The 17,346-nt window shown below is 40.0% G+C and overlaps 1 protein-coding gene across 3 annotated transcripts in view; it reads right to left on the bottom strand.

Annotated features, from left to right (window-relative positions):
* Window positions 1-14,126, bottom strand: part of LOC109621808 (proton-coupled amino acid transporter-like protein CG1139) — a 40,496-nt gene extending 26,370 nt beyond the window's left edge. The window contains exons 1-2 of one of the 3 annotated variants that reach the window (XM_020075954.3): window positions 13,363-14,125; window positions 12,239-12,499 (exon numbers count right to left, since the gene is read on the bottom strand). Coding sequence is in view for 1 of the 3 variants with exons in the window: in XM_020075952.3 (XP_019931511.1) it covers window positions 13,363-13,395 (33 nt within the window). In the remaining 2 variants the exon portion in view is untranslated. Of the gene's footprint in view, window positions 1-12,238; window positions 12,500-13,362 lie in introns of all 3 variants that reach the window. The other 2 variants (XM_020075955.3, XM_020075952.3) reach the window with 2 other exon arrangements.
* Between the last annotated feature and the right edge of the window lie 3,220 nt (window positions 14,127-17,346).

The raw sequence follows: 17,346 nt of genomic DNA, 5'->3' as shown, positions 1-17,346 counted from the left end.
TACGTAGCACCTTTTTCCAACACAGCCTCCCTTATCGTTACACCTGGAGATCACCACAGCAGACGGAATCTCAAATCGACCACGTTCTGATTGACGGACGGCACTTCTCCGACATTATCGACGTCAGGACCTATCGTGGCGCCAATATCGACTCCGACCACTATCTGGTGATGGTCAAACTGCGCCCAAAACTCTCCGTCATCAACAATGTACGGTACCGGCGACCGCCACGGTACAACCTAGAGCGACTGTAGCAACCGGATGTCGCCTCAGCATACGCGCAGAATCTCGAAGCCGCGTTGCCAGACGAGGGCGAGCTCGATGAGGCCCTATAGAGGACTGCTGGAGTACAGTGAAAGCAGCCATCAACGACGCAGCAGAGAGCACCATCGGGTACGTGGAACGGAATCGACGGAACGAATGGTTCGACGAAGAGTGCAGAACGGTTTTGGAGGAGAAGAACGCAGCGAGGGCGGTAATGCTGCAGCAAGGGACTCGACAGAACGTGGAACGTTACAAACAGAAGCGGAAACAGCAGACCCGCCTCTTTCGGGAGAAAAAGCGCCGCCTGGAAGAAGCGGAGTGTGAAGAAATGGAACTGCTGTGCCGTTCCCAAGAAACACGGAAGTTCTATCAGAAACTCAACGCATCCCCCAACGGCTTCGTGCCGCGAGCCGAAATATGCAGGGATAAAGACGGAGGCCTCTTGACGGACGGACGTGAGGTGATCGAAAGGTGGAAGCAGCACTTCGATCAGCACCTGAACGGCGTGGAGAACGTAGGCACGGGAGCCCACGGCAACGGAAGGAACGACGACGCCAGTGCAGCGGAGGACGGAAATGAACCAACTCCCACGCTGAGGGAAGTTAAGGATCAGTGTTGAAAAATTCATTTCGTCAAATCTAACTTCAAGCACCTACAGCTCATTTTAGAAGCTGAACCTGAGAATATGGTGTATGAAAAACTTGTGCGGCTAGACCAGTTCTGCAAGAAAGTCACGGAAAAACTGCTATTTTTTGAATATTTAAGGTAAATGTCACGGGCTACCTTCGAAAAATGCCAAATGATATTCACGGTGAATATCATTTGGCATTTTTCACAGGTAGTGCGTGACATTTACCTTAAAGATTCGAAAAATAGCAGTTTTTCCGTGACTTTCTTGCAGAACTGGTCTAGCCGCACAAGTTTTTCATATACCATATTCTCAGGTTCAGCTTCTAAAATGAGCTGTAGGTGCTTTAAGTTAGATTTGACGAAATGAATTTTTCAACACTGTTAAGGATGCCATTCACCAGCTCAAAACCAACAAAGCAGCTGGTAAGGATGGTATCGCAGCTGAACTCATCAAGATGGGCCCAGAAAAGTTGGCCACCTGTCTGCATCGGCTGATAGTCAGGGTCTGGGAAACCGAACAGCTACCGGAGGAGTGGAAGGAAGGGGTAATCTGCCCCATTCACAAGAAAGGCGACCATTTGGAATGTGAGAACTTCAGGGCGATCACTATTTTGAATGATGCCTACAAGTGCTATCCCAGATCATCTTCCGTCGTCTGTCACCTAAAACAAATGAGTTCGTGGGAAGTTATCAAGCCGGCTTCATCGACGGCCGGTCGACAACGGACCAGATCTTTACCGTACGGCAAATCCTCCATAAATGCCGTGAATACCAGGTCCCAACGCACCACCTGTTCATCGACTTCAAAGCGGCATACGATAGTATCGACCGCGCAGAGCTATGGAGAATCATGGACGAAAACGGCTTTCCTGGGAAGCTGACTAGACTGATTAAAGCAACGATGGACGGTGTGCAAAACTGCGTAAGGGTTTCGGGTGAACTATCCAGTTCATTCGTATCTCGCCGGGGACTGCGACAATGTGACGGACTCTCATGTCTACTCTTCAACATCGCGCTAGAAGGTGTGATGCGACGAGCCGGGCTCAACAGCCGGGGAACGATTTTCACAAAATCCGGTCAATTTGTGTGCTTTGCGGACGACATGGACATTATCGCTAGAACATTTGGAACGGTGGCAGAACTGTACACCCGCCTGAAACGCGAAGCAGCAAAGGTCGGACTGGTGGTGAATGCCTCAAAAACAAAGTACATGCTGGTAGGCGGAACCGAACACGACCGGATCCGTCTGGGTAGTAATGTTACGATAGACGGGGATACTTTCGAGGTGGTGGAGGAATTCGTCTACCTCGGATCCTTACTGACGGCTGACAACAACGTGAGCCGTGAAATTCGGAGGCGCATCATCAGCGGAAGTCGGGCCTACTACGGGCTCCAGAAGAAACTGCGGTCGAAAAAGATTCACCCACGCACCAAATGCACCATGTACAAAACGTTAATAAGACCGGTAATCCTCTACGGGCACGAGACATGGACCATGCTCGAGGAGGACCTACAAGCACTCGGAGTTTTCGAGCGACGCGTGCTAAGAACGATCTTCGGCGGTGTGCAGGAGAACGGTGTGTGGCGGAGAAGGATGAACCACGAGCTCGCTGCACTTTACGGCGAACCCAGCATCCAGAAGGTGGCCAAAGCCGGAAGGATACGGTGGGCAGGGCATGTTGCAAGAATGCCGGACAACAACCCTGCAAAGCTGGTGTTTGCAACGGATCCGGTTGGCACAAGAAGGCGTGGAGCGCAGAGAGCACGATGGGCGGACCAGGTGGAGCGTGACTTGGCGAGCATTGGGCGTGACCGAGGATGGAGAGTGGCAGCCACAAACCGAGTATTGTGGCGTACTATTGTTGATTATGTCTTGTCTTAATGATGTGGAACAAATAAATGTAATGTATGTAATGTGATTTGATTGTGAATTTAAGGAATAAATAAATCTCAAGATTAGATTGAGCATCATTATTGGGGTTGTTGTATGCCTATTGATGTACCCAAAATAATCAATAAACTAAGTATTAACTACTTTTAGCAAAACACGTTCATGTATTTCAAAACAAAATTTCAGTATTTAATGCTAGTTGAAATCGTACTTTAAATGCATTGATGGTAAAATATGAATCTTCTTATCGTGAAATTTGCTGAATTGTGCCCAGTCTATAATAGGAAATGAAAAAATACGATTTTCTTTAAAATAAATTCATTTTTCACTTAAAATAAAATTTTCTCAAATCCCGGAATCCCGGGAAATTTGGGAGCCCTATTATTTTTATTAATTTGCAGATGATGAAGTTCTATCTATCAGTGGTAAAAACAGAGAAATTATTCGACATTTCATGCAATGTACGTTAGATAATATTGATATTTGGGCTCATAACAATGGATTTACATTTTCAGTTTCGAAAACCAAATTTATTATATTTTCACGTAAACATTCTACAGTCAGTTATAATTTGTATCTGAAATCGAGCAAGATGATGATTACAAATATTTGGGAATATGATTTGATTCAAAATTATTGTGGAATAAACATATTCAATATGTACAAAACACTTGTGCAAGAAGAATCAATTATCTTAGATCTATAACAGGGACTAGGTGGGGAGCTCATCCCTAAGATTTAATCGCTCATTATAAAACAACCATTCGTTCTGTTATGGAATATGGATGTTTTGCTTTTGCAAGTGCTTATTTTTCCAAACTTGAAAGAATTCAATTTCGATGTCTTAGAATTTGTTTAAAATTAATTAATTCTACTCATACTCAATCAGTAGAAGTCTTATCTGGAATCATTCCTCTTAAAATTAGTTTCATAAATAGCAAATTTATGTTACAATGCTTCAATATGAGTCATCCAGTAGTTAACATTTTAAAATATTTATTTGAAATAAATCCTACTTGTAGAATTTTAGATTTTATATTTCTTCAGTAAATATAGTACCGTAATTCGGGGTCAAATTGATCACTTTAAAACTACTTTTGCAAATAACATTTGTGGCAATTCAAATATTGTCAAAAGAATTTCTGCAAAACCAGTACCCAGTGGATCTCCATGGAACCATGTGACAGAATTTTGTTCAACAAATTTAAACTTTAAGTTAAATAACTTCAAATATCAAAATATTGGAAATGCCACTTTGGGGCGAAATTGATCAGTTCATATACAATTAAGCATCGGTTGGAAAGGAAAATTTCCTTCACCGCTTAATTTTGCTCTTTTAAAACCGAATAACGCGTTTAAAATCTTACAACTAGTGAATTTATTACTTTAAATGCAAAATTAAATTTTGAAATTTCCCCTTAAACGCCTAAAGGTAGGCAATTCCATTTAAAATAAGTGATTTCTATCACAAAAAAATGACTATTTCTTCATAAAATGAACTTTTTATAACTAATTCATTTTCTGATTAACTGCATTACATCTCTACCAAGGCTCCACAAAAATGTTAAAACAGAGAATTCACGGGAAGTCCTATTAGCAATTGATTGTTTGGTAGCAATGATTTCAGCTAAATGAGAAATACATTGCAAATTCCTTGAAAAAATAAGGCAAAACTAACTTTTTTTTCCAAAAAATTAAAAGTCTACACTCATCTCTAGACATCTACGAATCAGATGACGTAAAAAGTTTAAGATCATTACGACGCTTAAGAGTTCCTAGCATGGAATTACAATGTAGTACCCGAGTGATCAATTTCACCCCGCTGATCAATTTGACCCCGGTTTACGGTACCAAGTTCAATTCCATCACGCCGTTTCCATAATTATGGTATTGATATTCACTCATTTCATCCTATAGTGAATTTGTCTTTTTATTATCACGAATTGAAACAAATTCCAAATTATGAATATCCTCGTTTTGCACCTATTTTATTTCAACGTAAATTTGTTGGCCTAGAGCCTAATCAGTTTTACTTTTCTGATGAATCATTAATTCGAAATGTAGCGGGATTTGATATTTACACTTATTCTTCAGCATATTTTTTCAAACAACAATCTCCTTGCTCGATTTTTATTGCTGAATTAATGACATTATATTCTAATCTAATCTAATCTGAATTAATGACATATTATACATAAACTTTAATCAGGAATTTGTCGCCAAATATTTTTATTATATCTTCTGATAGTTTAAGCTGTTTGAACGCTATCAAGTCGATTAATTTTAATTTTAAAACGCATCATATCATTTTGAAGTTGAAAGAAGAACTATATAATTTACATCTTCAGGGTTTTGTTATTAAATTTGTGTGGGTTCCAGCTCATTCAAGTATGTTTTGGTAATGAGCAAGCTGATGCTTTAGCCAAACTAGGTGTTCGTAATGGTATTGAATGTCTCTGAAATAAAGACAAATCAATCAATCAATGGTATTGAATATCGTCGACAAATTACTTCATCTGAATATTTTACAGAGTTGAGAAATCATTCGTTAATTTAATATAGTGCCCCGATTTCATTAAGGAAAGGGTTGAAACGCTGTTTGTATTGTTTCTTATTCATTGTATTTTTTAGTAGATTGGAACACGTTTGAAAACAAAAAGAACATAATCAACACAGATGAAAATATAGCTTCATATTATCTTCGTTTGTGTAATCAATCGATTCCTTTATCGCTTGTTTTCGAACAAGTTTTTGAATAGGATGAATTTGGAAGAGTAAGATAACTGATGGCATTCAGACTACAGCACAACTTTTTAGAGCTGCTGAAAACACAACTCAATAAGGCACGAGCTGAGTATACGTTATTTTATGTTGTACATTTTCACATGTGCAAAATACATGGTAATCGTAGCACACAGCGTTAGCGCGTCATCGTGGTTCAGTTTCAGCAGTCTTGGTTCAATTCCCGAAATAGAAATAGAATAGAAACTACATAAACTTTGGTCTAGAATACATTTTTCGCGTCTCAAATCAAATCGAATATCGATATGTGGTACGTGGATGTGTTATTGCGTAGATTTCAATAATTTTATGACTAAATGAGTAAGTGGGTTTCCAGCAGCAAGTTTTGCGAATGTCCCAGCTGCCAAGTTTGCAAATACTAGCCTTCTTTTCTAGATATACCAGTGCCGTGCGATGGAAAAAAATATGGGTCATTCCATATGAAGTGACCGAGAAAATGTGAAAACTTGCAATCGATCATCACGGATTTGAACCAAATTTGGTTGAAACATTTTTTTAGATGGAAAAAGAAAAAATCCAAATTTTGGTGCCGATCGGATCACCCCTCGGCCCGTGGCAGCACCCCTCGTTTTTGCCGATATGAAAATAATCCTCTCTTTCTTTTATTTTTATCATTGAAACGATTGCACATACACATTTTCGACCTTCAGCTTTTTTGAAGGAAATCGTTCAGGAAATCCAGAAAAAATATTATTTTTTTGATACAGTGTTGCCAGATATCATATTTTTCAATTTTGAAAGTAAAAATCGACTTTTATCAAAATACGTATATTTTGATTTTAAAAATTTTGATTCCATCGTGTTTATCAGACATTTTCCGATCGAAAAAGCTTAACTCCCCAAGGTAATTTGCGTCGTTCCTGAGATATAGCGTTTTTAAGAAAAAATATTCATTTTTTTCATATAAAGTATCATATAAAATCAGGTGCAGTTCAAATATTTCGCAAAAAAACATCGTTCGATGCCATATAAAGACGTTTTGTGCTGATTTGAACTATATCAAGTAAAATAAGGATTTAAAAGAATGTGACAGTGTTGCCAGTTCGTCAATTATGAGTCTATCGTAATGGACTAGCATAACCTGTTGAACTAAAAAATGCATCTATTGAGATCATCAATTCTCAACAAATTTCATATATTTTAACATTATCTGAACGGAAGTGCTGCCAAGTATGCAATATATATTGTAGAAATCTTAATTTTATTTGAACTTTAGTATAAAATAAACGGGCTAATTTTTTTATTTAGGTTTAGTACATTTGGCAACATCGACGTAAAATATATACAGGAAAACATTTGATGGGCGTATTTTATAAGCAACAGTGCTGAAAATGTCATTTCGATATAACTACATTCAATAACTTACAGCTAATTTCAGAAGCTGAACCTGAAAATATGGAATAAGATAAAATTTCATATTTAAGATATCCTTTGGAATTAGATAATATTAGATACTACGCATCATCGCGCAACTGGTAGCTCAACTCTTCAGTATTTTTATTTTATTTTCGAAGGTTCAACTCCTTATAAAAATCCCTGTAAAAAATTATTGATTTTACGGCAGTGTTGCCAAGTATGCTAGTATTCCGCGGAAACGCAAACAATAGGTGTGGGAATGCTTAGTATTGCGTTTACTCTTACTGTGGATGCATCACCCCTATGTGGGGATCGCAGAATAATAGATCATGTCCTTTATTGTCCCGGGCAGAGAAGTGAAGAACAGTGTTGAGTATTGTATTGTCTATTGATGTGATTGCATATGGTATGAGTTTTTGTTTGTTCTTCGTGGCGGTGAATGAACTAAATTTTCTGAGTGAAATGGTTTAGTGGCGTTTGCTCCCTAGAGGCGTGCGGGTGTACGAGAAGGTTAATTCCGATAAATCAAATCTTTTGTTCGATCAATTATAGGTGACTCCCAGATCGACAATGTATCGTATCATATTAAGGATCGGTATATTCACCTCATTCCATTCATATTCACTCTTCTTTGTTGAACCGAATCGAGAAAGATGCAGCAAACGGATTGTCGTGATCAAACACACAATTCCATCACCAGTGGGAAGCCATGCGCAAGTTGCTTGACATGGATATTTGTTGCCGTTCGCAAGCGAATGAATGGCGAATGGTGTAGAATGCTGGTGAGTGATCGAAGTGACTGCTGTCATCGCTGACAAGCAAACACACAAACTGAAGCGACAATTGTTCGCTGCGACCCATCACGGAGTAACAATCATGAATTGTGTTGCCATCTATGCTCATACTCATGCAGTGTTGCCAAATATGCTCGATAAGTATGAAAAACAGAAATCATTTGTTATTATTTGGTGTTATCTATTTACGGAAGCTTTCGTGTAAATTAGATGTTTACAATAAAAATGACAAGTGTGGCAACACTTCCATCTACCACATTGTTGAAATGAATAAAACGACAATTGAAATTAATTTCACAATAGATACATTTTATATCCAATTTATCCTCATCTTTTGCAACAAACCTATTTTTATTGCTAACTATCAAACTAACAATAACTGTCAATTGGGTAATTTTGTCAGGTAGGACCATAAACAAGAAAACACAGACAAACAGACGTAAAATTGGCGGAATTTCCATCGACCACGGTTTTATCGTTTTTTTTTAAACCTTCATAGTTGTAGCTTTCACAACCAGAGGTGCACGCATCGTTTTTCTATGCATTTGACGTTTCACACTAGTGCCTTCTGTTGACGATATTTCGCAATGCAGTGTATCGTGAAACATTTCCACCAGGTGATGGTAGTGTGAATAAGGCGATGGATTTTCACGAAAATTGTTCTAGGTGTTACGTCTGTTTGTCTGTCAAGAAAAGGTCAATAACAAGATCGTTAGAGAAGAAGTGCATTGTTTTTATCTTGCTCACACAGCTTGCAACACACATGGTGCGATTTTTCAGTATAACCTGTATATTGTCAAACACTTGAAGGTTAGGTTTCACGATATAATAAAAAAAAGGTAAACTGACAACGCTGTCACATTTTTTAAATCCATATTATCCTTATCGATATTGTTCAAATCAGCACAAAACGTCTTTATATGGCATCGAACAATGTTTTTTACGAAATTTATAAACTGCACCTGATTTCATATGATACTTTATATGAAAAAAATTAATATTTTTTCTTAAAAACGCTATATCTCAGGAACGACGCAAATTACCTTGGGGAGTTAAGCTTTTTCGATCGGAAAATGTCTGATAAACACGATGGAATCAAAATTTTTAAAATCAAAATATACGTATTTTGAGAAAAATCGATTTTTAGTTTAGAAATTGAAAAATATGATATCTGGCAACACTGTATCAAAAAAATAATATTTTTTCTGGATTTCCTGAACGATTTCCTTTAAAAAAGCCGAAGGTCGAAAATGTGTATGTGCAATCGTTTCATTGATAAAAATGAAAGAAAGAGAGGATAATTTTCATATCGGCAAAAACGAGGGGTGCTGCCACGGGCCGAGGGGTGATCCGATCGGCACCAAAATTTGGATTTTTTCTTTTTCCATCTAAACAAATGTTTCAGCCAAATTTGGTTCAAATCCGTGATGGTCGATTGCAAGCGGTCGGTCACTTGGCGTGGAATGACCCATATGCAGCTTTTTCCTTCGTTCTGACATAATGTTCCGCTTATGTTATGTGCCGTAAGTATGCATTTCATACGATTTCATTGCATTTGCTATGTGGTACAAGCATTTTATATGCTTTATCAATCACCACAGTAAATCTCGCTTTTAATCAACAATAGGAGCGCCACTTTCAACTTCAAACCTACTTTAATTGGCTTCTTTAGCGGTGTTGAGATAATTCCATATTCTGAATCTGCATGCAAAACTGAGCCGAAATCCAAATTTTCATGAATTGGGTTTTTAAATTAAGAAAAATGTATCCATTTTTTGATTTTATACGAAAGAGCACCTTTTTCTGAGCCAGTAAGATTTTTTTCAGATTTTTAGAACTTTTTTTTGGTACCTAAAATAAATTTCAAAGAGATTTTTCGAAATCACCTTTTGACAGCTGGGTTACTGTTTGACAGCTCCACCCAGTACAAAATGCGACGAGGGGTGATTCGACAAATCGCTCCCATACAAACTTTGAATTGATTTTTAAATAGGTTCCCGGGCACCTATCGTCTCAGAGTGCTTATCATTTAACATGTAAGGAATAACATCAATAATAAAATCTCACGTTTTGGCAAAAGTTGCTAAAGCAATAACTTTTTCCACGTGCATCGGATCACTTTGCGGTCTTCGACAAAGTTTTTCGATACATCCTGGGCTATAGGCAAACCCAACGGAAGCTAACGATCGCTCCGCATCTGGTGGCAGGAATGAGAAACCTATGAAAAGAGTGACTCCGCCAAAATTTGCCATGGCGCAGCATAGGCAAACTACACTTTTTTCACTTTTTTCATATCGAATTCCGCATCGTAGAGAAACAAACGAGCACTTTTCGAAAAGAAAATCTAATTCTCTTTCAGATGCACTTAGATCCGGTAGGTACTTTACGAACAACTTATGTGATTAATTTGAGGAGCTCTTGCTCTTCCGGCGGGAAATCTACCGGATTTTTTGTTAGCTGGCCAATCCGGTGTCTGTCACCATGGGCATCGAGATTGATGATAATAGAAGCCATTACCAATGGAAAATAGCAACCACCAAGGCAAAATATGAGTTAATATTGAAAACGAAAAATTGAATTTTTGATGTAAACAAACGATTTTCACCTTATCTCACATAGCGCCTCTACAATTGGGGGTCATCCGAATTCACCTATACTTTAACATCATCGGTTATATGTTATATGACAACAATTCAAGAAAAATACAAAAAAGTAAATTTTCCTATGTACCCATATAAACGTCAATCGCGATGCGCAAAATGTAGGCTAAACCATTCATGTCCAAATTTTGCACAGTTGCTTGGGACTTCAAACGGAACCGAAAAAACCTTGATCTGATTGAATTCGAACAATTTTAAATTTCATAATCGTTTCGATATTACGATTTCAGGAATCGTTTCGATATTACTCCAGCAGACATTTCAGGGATTCCTCCAGGGACTTCTTGGAGGATTTCTCCAAGAGATTTATCAGTTACTTTTTCGGGAGTTCTATGTGTGATTCCTCCGTTAAGTTGCTCTGAGAAATCCTGCCAAAGATTGTATAGAATCTCCACCTACATTTCGTTTAAAAATCCACTCAATTTGTCTTTATGATTTTCTCCAAGTATTACTTTTGAAACCCGTACTGGAAATTTACAAAGAATGCCCTCCCGAAGTTCAATCCACAGTTTCTACCAATCTAACCTACCTAGAGTTCTACCAGAATTGCTTACAGAATTTACTCCATAAAATCTTCCTTGAATTTCAACATGAATTTCTCCAGACTTCTTAAGGAACTGCTCCAGGAATTTTTCTATGAATTCTTTTTAAAAACCCTAGGAAAAACTCGTGGAAGAAATTCGGAAGGAACTACTGAAGGAATATCCAGAAACAGAAAGAGCATCTGAAGATAATACTTGATACACAATTTCAGGCAGTTTTTGAGAAATTGGTGATAGAACTCCTTAAGAAACTATTAGAGGATCTGATGGAGGAACTCCTGTAGAAGTAATTGTCTGAAAGAATTCCTTGGGATACAGTTGGATATATTCTTGGATGAACTTTTACAAGTGTTTATGAAGAAGTTTCTGGTGAAACTTCCGAAGTAATCCCAGTAATTCCAGCTGTAAGGAAATCAACTGGAAAAATATATGATGAAGCTTATAGATAGATATAATAGCTTGTATACAAGCTTCTGGTGCAGATATTCTTAAAGGAATTCGTAATATAATTGCTTGGAAAGAACATGTAAATAAAAAGAAAATCGCGTTAAGTACTGTTCCTTTGAATTCCACTAAGAATTTGCATCCTTTGACAGATACGTATTTCGACCTCAACTGTAAGGTCGTCTTCAGTGTCTTGTACTTGACTCGACTCAGTACAAGACACTGAAGACGACCTTGCATTGGGGTCGAAATACGTATCTGTCAAAGGATGCAAATTCTTAGTGGAATTCAAAGGAACAGTACTTAACGCGATTTTCTTTTTATTTACAGATATTCTCCTAACAAGCCCAGGTTAATCATCATCAAGAATATGTAATTTGCTGTTTTTAATTATTTTAGATAAAATGTCTTTTTGAATTTTCTATTCATTCTTTCTGGCTTCATTTACATCGTCAAGCTGCAATAACTTTCTTAGAAACATAATGGATTAAGACATTTGCCAAAATAGTGCAATAAAAGGGAATAAGTGCTAAATAGTGAACCTATTTGCGGAAATATCTACTTCTACTGTGCAACGAACGAAGACCGGATTCTGTGGTGATGAAATAAATCCTCTGGGGTTTGTAAGTTGTTAGCTCTTGGCGTTTGTTGGAACGGACAAAATGGGGGTAACTTCTATTCGTTGTGATAAGTGCAGTGCATGTTAGTGAGTATTAGGAAAACAGCAAGCAACACCGGGAAAGTTAGTGCAGAAGTATTTACTCTCGAGCCGAGTCGAGTCGTACAACTCGCATTAGTTGATAAGTGAGTGGATGCACGCGAGCAGAATGTGCAAGATTGTTCGGCGAAACTTACGGAAAGGAAACTGTTGCACAGAAAACTGCTTTCTCGTCCCTGTTCGCTGACTTTCGCTACCGGATGGAGGAAGATTTACGAGTTCTGGAATTAATCACGATTGTTTTTCCTGCTGTTCGTCGTACCGATTGTGCGCTATACAAGGAGGCAATTATCTTGTATCCGCTCTTCTTTCTTTTTTTTTAATGCGCGATGATAAAAATGGTACTTGCACTTTGGAGGTAGAGAGTAAATCCTGCTAGAGTTTTGCGTTTAACGCTACTGTGGTAGTTCGAGAAATAAAATTAAACAAAAAGGAAAAGTCAATTAGGTATCTGGTTCTGGAGGGGGGGGAATAAGAAAAAGGCAAGGATTTTTTTCAGGAATGCTGTTGGTCCCTCCTGACGGCGAAAATCCTGCTACATTATACATAAAACAAACATTCACCTAACTCCGCAGGGCTGACAGCGATGTGTGCTAAGGTAACAAACGCGAAGATAGAAAAATCAACTAGTTATCGACATTCAAAGGGTGAAATAAAATGAATTACAACTTGTCGACGTAACCACCACAAGTAATTCCAGAATAGGCGAATATTTAAATATGTGATAATTTTTATTCAATGTTTTAGGATTTCTTTATTAATTTCTTCTGCAATTTCCTCAAGATTTTGCCAGAAATTATGCCATAAATAACACCTTTAATTAATTCACGATAATAAAACATAACATCACCTGCTTTGGAAATAGTTAAACTCTACCAGCCCTGATTCGAACTCAGCCTCTCCTCGGGATGATCCCATCTGGTAAAGGAGTGTGGGATGAAAATTCCCGACAAACAAAGACTAAAGCCTTGCAGCTAAAGTTCATCTCCCATTCGTGGACGTCGACGGCGACGACAGGCCTCGACGAGAATGACTGGCGACAAGGCACAACAAGGGAAGGATAATTGGAGGAAAATTTCCGGATGCAACCCCAAACCGGCGATGCTTTTGCATAAGCACCAGAAAGAAGAGATGGAAGAAATTGTCTGGAAAAGCGGATGTTTCGCGTTGGTGGTTTCTAAGTGTTTGTTTTTTACAGCATCTGGGGAAGGATGGATGTGGGTGGGAGGTCCGGAATTGATTGACGGAGAATTTAACTTACCTGTAAATTGATCAAAGGGGTGAAATCCTCCATTTCCTGTAAGGATGCTCAGTCAAGTAGAAGTTATTTAGCTATCCAGTCCACAAGAAATGTTATCACTTCAATCCACTTGATTTTTCTACGTTCCGTTGCTTGTATTACTCAGCCCCTCTTTTGGCTTTGTTTTGCTCAAACTCCCAGGGGCGGGTACCTCACTCAAACGCAGAGCTCCAGCTGCAGAACACCACCACAGTCAATAATTACAAACAAAGCTTTTTCACCACTTTTCCAACACTAAATCCTACTATCCAGCTCTGGCCTTGAAGCGTAGATATTCTGATGGCCTCAATTCGAAAAACTAATGAATCGATACGCGTAATCCGATATTGATCCAAACTGTGGCACCACTAGATTACTCTTCTTGCATCCCACACATTCAAGAACGCCCTTTTGCACTCGCACGAAGTCAATATTCGACAGAAACCACGGACACGACACGGGCAACAACAGCGAGCTCAAAATTCTCTCAAAATTGCACTACGACGGACGACACTGCCTGACACTGTGTCTGATTCACTGAATAACATACACTCGAACTGGGGGACTTCGCGGGGGGCTGCTTGCAATCTGTGGAATGATTGCTGCGCGATATCCAACAAAGCCCGATCCGATCAAACAACCAACCAGCAGACCGATGTGATGCAAGGGAGAAAACAAACAACAACGCAAGCAAGCAAACACCCTTTTTCGCGAAAATCTGTTTCTTTTCTTTTTTTTTTCGTGACACAAACGACAGTACATGCTCGATTTTTTCACTCTGAAGTGTCAATGGCGGTTGTCAAAGTTATCGAAGATTTTTTTTTCTATCGCACAGCGCTATAAATTGGTGCTCAATATCAGCCTCTTGTCACCGCAATACTGCCCCACAGGAAAATAACGAGCCAACATGTCTGGTTCCCACTTCCAGCCGCCTCGTTGAACTCAATAGCGGCGGCTCGGCGGCTTGGTTCCCCATGACAGCGCAAAGTTTGTAAACAAACATAATTCCAGGAGCAAAAATCAAAAGCGGCGAAACCTTTTTTCACAACTAATTTTTTTTCCACCTTTTTAAATCGTTAGTTTAAGCAAAACATGCTTTTTAATTTCGCAATTATTTATTTAAAAATGAAGACGTAATAGTATCAGCTTGTCTTCGTCACGGGAATAAAGTTTCCATTAAATTTATAATTGTTATTGATATGATTCAGCCACAGTCAATAATCGTTCCTGGATTTTGATGCTGACCTCAAAAACATGGCCGCGTGACAGGAGGCTGCTCAATATTTAAGGTGACTCAGGAGTCTGTGGCAGATCTGTCGAGCACCCACTCACAGCAAAATACAAGGCAAAATCCTGGGCAAAATGACAGTGCGCGATAGTTGGAGTGTTCAGAGCACTCAGCACTGGAAAGCTTGGTCTAGCTGTAGAAGTCAGGTAGACTTTCCAACCCCGCGAACAGTCTAGGTTTAGTCTTTGTTAATAACAAGTTCGTCATCTGACCCTAGATCTGTGTTGCTTAAACGAACTGTCAGAAAGAAAAATGAAAAAGTGTAACAACGTGCAATCAAAAACGTTTTCAATAAAGTTATTCTAAATTTTCCGTTTTATAAACTGTAAAACTGTTTCGTGCTATCTAAATATCGTCGAAAACTCAGCAGGTTCTGGGCCCAGGACCATGAAGGCCGAAAAAGTGATGTACCCGCAGTTTGACGGGAAAAACTTCGCGAGCTGGAAGTTTCGAGTTATGTTGCTGCTGCAGGAGAGGAACTTGTCCGAACATGTGCTGAACGAGCCATTGGCGGCGGAGTTGTCTGATGCGGCATGGAAACTGGAAGACGTGAAGGCTCGGAGTTTGTTGGTCAAATGTCTGGCGGATTCATACTTGGAATATGTTCGGCTACAAACCACTGCGAGTGCGATGTGGAAAGCTCTTTGTGATGTGTTCGAGAAAAAGGGAGCGGTGACAGAGATGTACCTTCGCAAGCGGCTGCTTTCTTTGAAGTTTAAGGATGGTGATTCCATGGAGCGGCATCTTTCAATGTTTGATTCGATTGTCAATGAGCTTCGAGGAGCCGGGGCGGATGTACGTGATCCGGAAGCGGTAAGTCATCTGTTGTTATCCCTTCCTCAATCCTACGAGAGTGTTGTGACGGCGCTGGAAACTGTCGATCCCGGAAGTCTAACAGTTACGAGGGTCAAAGCGAGGCTAATCAGCGAGGAACTGAAGAGAAGCGAACGAGACTCCAGCTGGAATCAGCAGGACCAGAATCAAGCAGCATTCTTGGGTAAAACTAAGCGGTTCATGGGAAGGTGCTGGAAGTGTAAACAAACAGGCCACAAGGCCAATCAGTGCAACTTTAGTGATGAAGGAGGAAAAGGAGAAAACAGTGGAGCAACGTCCGGCACCCGGAAAGTTTTTCAGCTGAGGCGAAGAGATGCGTCGCCAAAGGACGATCCCGGTGGAGCATTTGCGTTTCGCACTGGTGGAAGTTTGGGAAAAGCTGCGGTTGATCCGAAAGCAAGGAATATACGTTGGATTGTGGATTCAGGCTGTACGGATCATATGGTGAGCGAGGATACCTTCTTCTTGGTGCAGAAAACACTTGAAACTCCCTATCCCGTTTCGCTCGCTGAGGAGAACCAAGCTATCGTTGTCACAAAGGCCGGATTTATTTCCTGTGTAAGCCACGTTGAGGAGAAAGAATACCGATGCGACATTTCGGACGTACTTTACGCTCCTGGACTTCGCCACAATTTGCTCTCCGTCAGCCGGTTGGAGAAATCTGGATTTACAGTGATCTTCCGAAATGGCGAAGTAGAGTTTTGGTCCGGAAACATCCTATTTGCCGTCGGGAGCCGCTGCCAAGATTTGTACGAGGTTTCCTTCGAGATGAATGTTGGAGAAATCAATGCAGCTCAAGGACAAGCTGTGGCCAAGAATTTGTTGTGGCATCGACGTTTTGGCCATTTGGGTATGCGAAATGTGTGCGATTTAGCCAAGAGCAAGATGGTAAATGGTATCGATTTCTCCGTTACAGATTCCCTAGGCTTATGCGAAGCATGCATAATGGGCAAGCACTTTCGTTGCCCATTTGGAACTCGAACGACACGAGCAAATCGCCCGTTGGAAAGAGTACACACTGACGTGTGTGGTCCCATCACACCATCAACGTGGGATGGAAAAAAGGTACTTTCTCACATTTATTGATGATTGTACCCATTTTACGATAGCTTTCTTAATCGCTTCTAGGGATGAAGTTCTGCAATGCTTCAAGGAATATAAGGCCATGGTTGAGGCGGGATTCGGACTGAAACTGTCTAGACTGCGATGCGATAATGGGGGGGAGTATGTGTCAAAGGAAATGAGAAATCTGTGTCGGCAAACCGGTGTGATCCTCGAGTACACAATGGCTTATACACCCGAACAGAACGGGATAGCCGAGAGGATGAACAGAACTCTTGTCGAGAAAGCTCGGGCGATGATTTTTGAGAGCGGGTTCGACAAAGAAATGTGGGGAGAAGCTGTAATGTCTGCAGTGTTTGTTACAAACCGCAGCCCTACGGCAGCGCTTCAAGGAAAAGTAACACCTGCTGAAGCCTGGTTTGGCCAGAAGCCTGACGTGTCAGGGTTACGGGTGTTTGGATGTAAGGCGTACTCACATGTTCCCAAACAAAAACGCGGAAAGTTTGATCAGAAAAGCGATGTGCGTATCATGGTTGGATACACAATCAATGGATACCGCTTGTGGGATCCTATCACAAGGACGGTGCACCTATCTCGTGACGTGATTTTCGACGAGAACGTGTTTCCTGCGTCATCGCGTAAAGCAGACAACGGCGATAATGGATTTGAAATCCGACCGAAAGCTAACGAAACAATGATGAATACGGAGTTAGTAGCAGATGCGGTGCCCGATGACCCTGGAGCTGATATCGAACAAGCTGATCGCAGTGAGACGTCATCAA

The sequence above is a fragment of the Aedes albopictus genome, chromosome 2 (genome assembly GCF_035046485.1).
Source record: "Aedes albopictus strain Foshan chromosome 2, AalbF5, whole genome shotgun sequence".
Lineage (NCBI taxonomy): Eukaryota > Metazoa > Arthropoda > Insecta > Diptera > Culicidae > Aedes > Aedes albopictus.
This window is presented reverse-complemented; position numbering and strand designations above follow the sequence as displayed.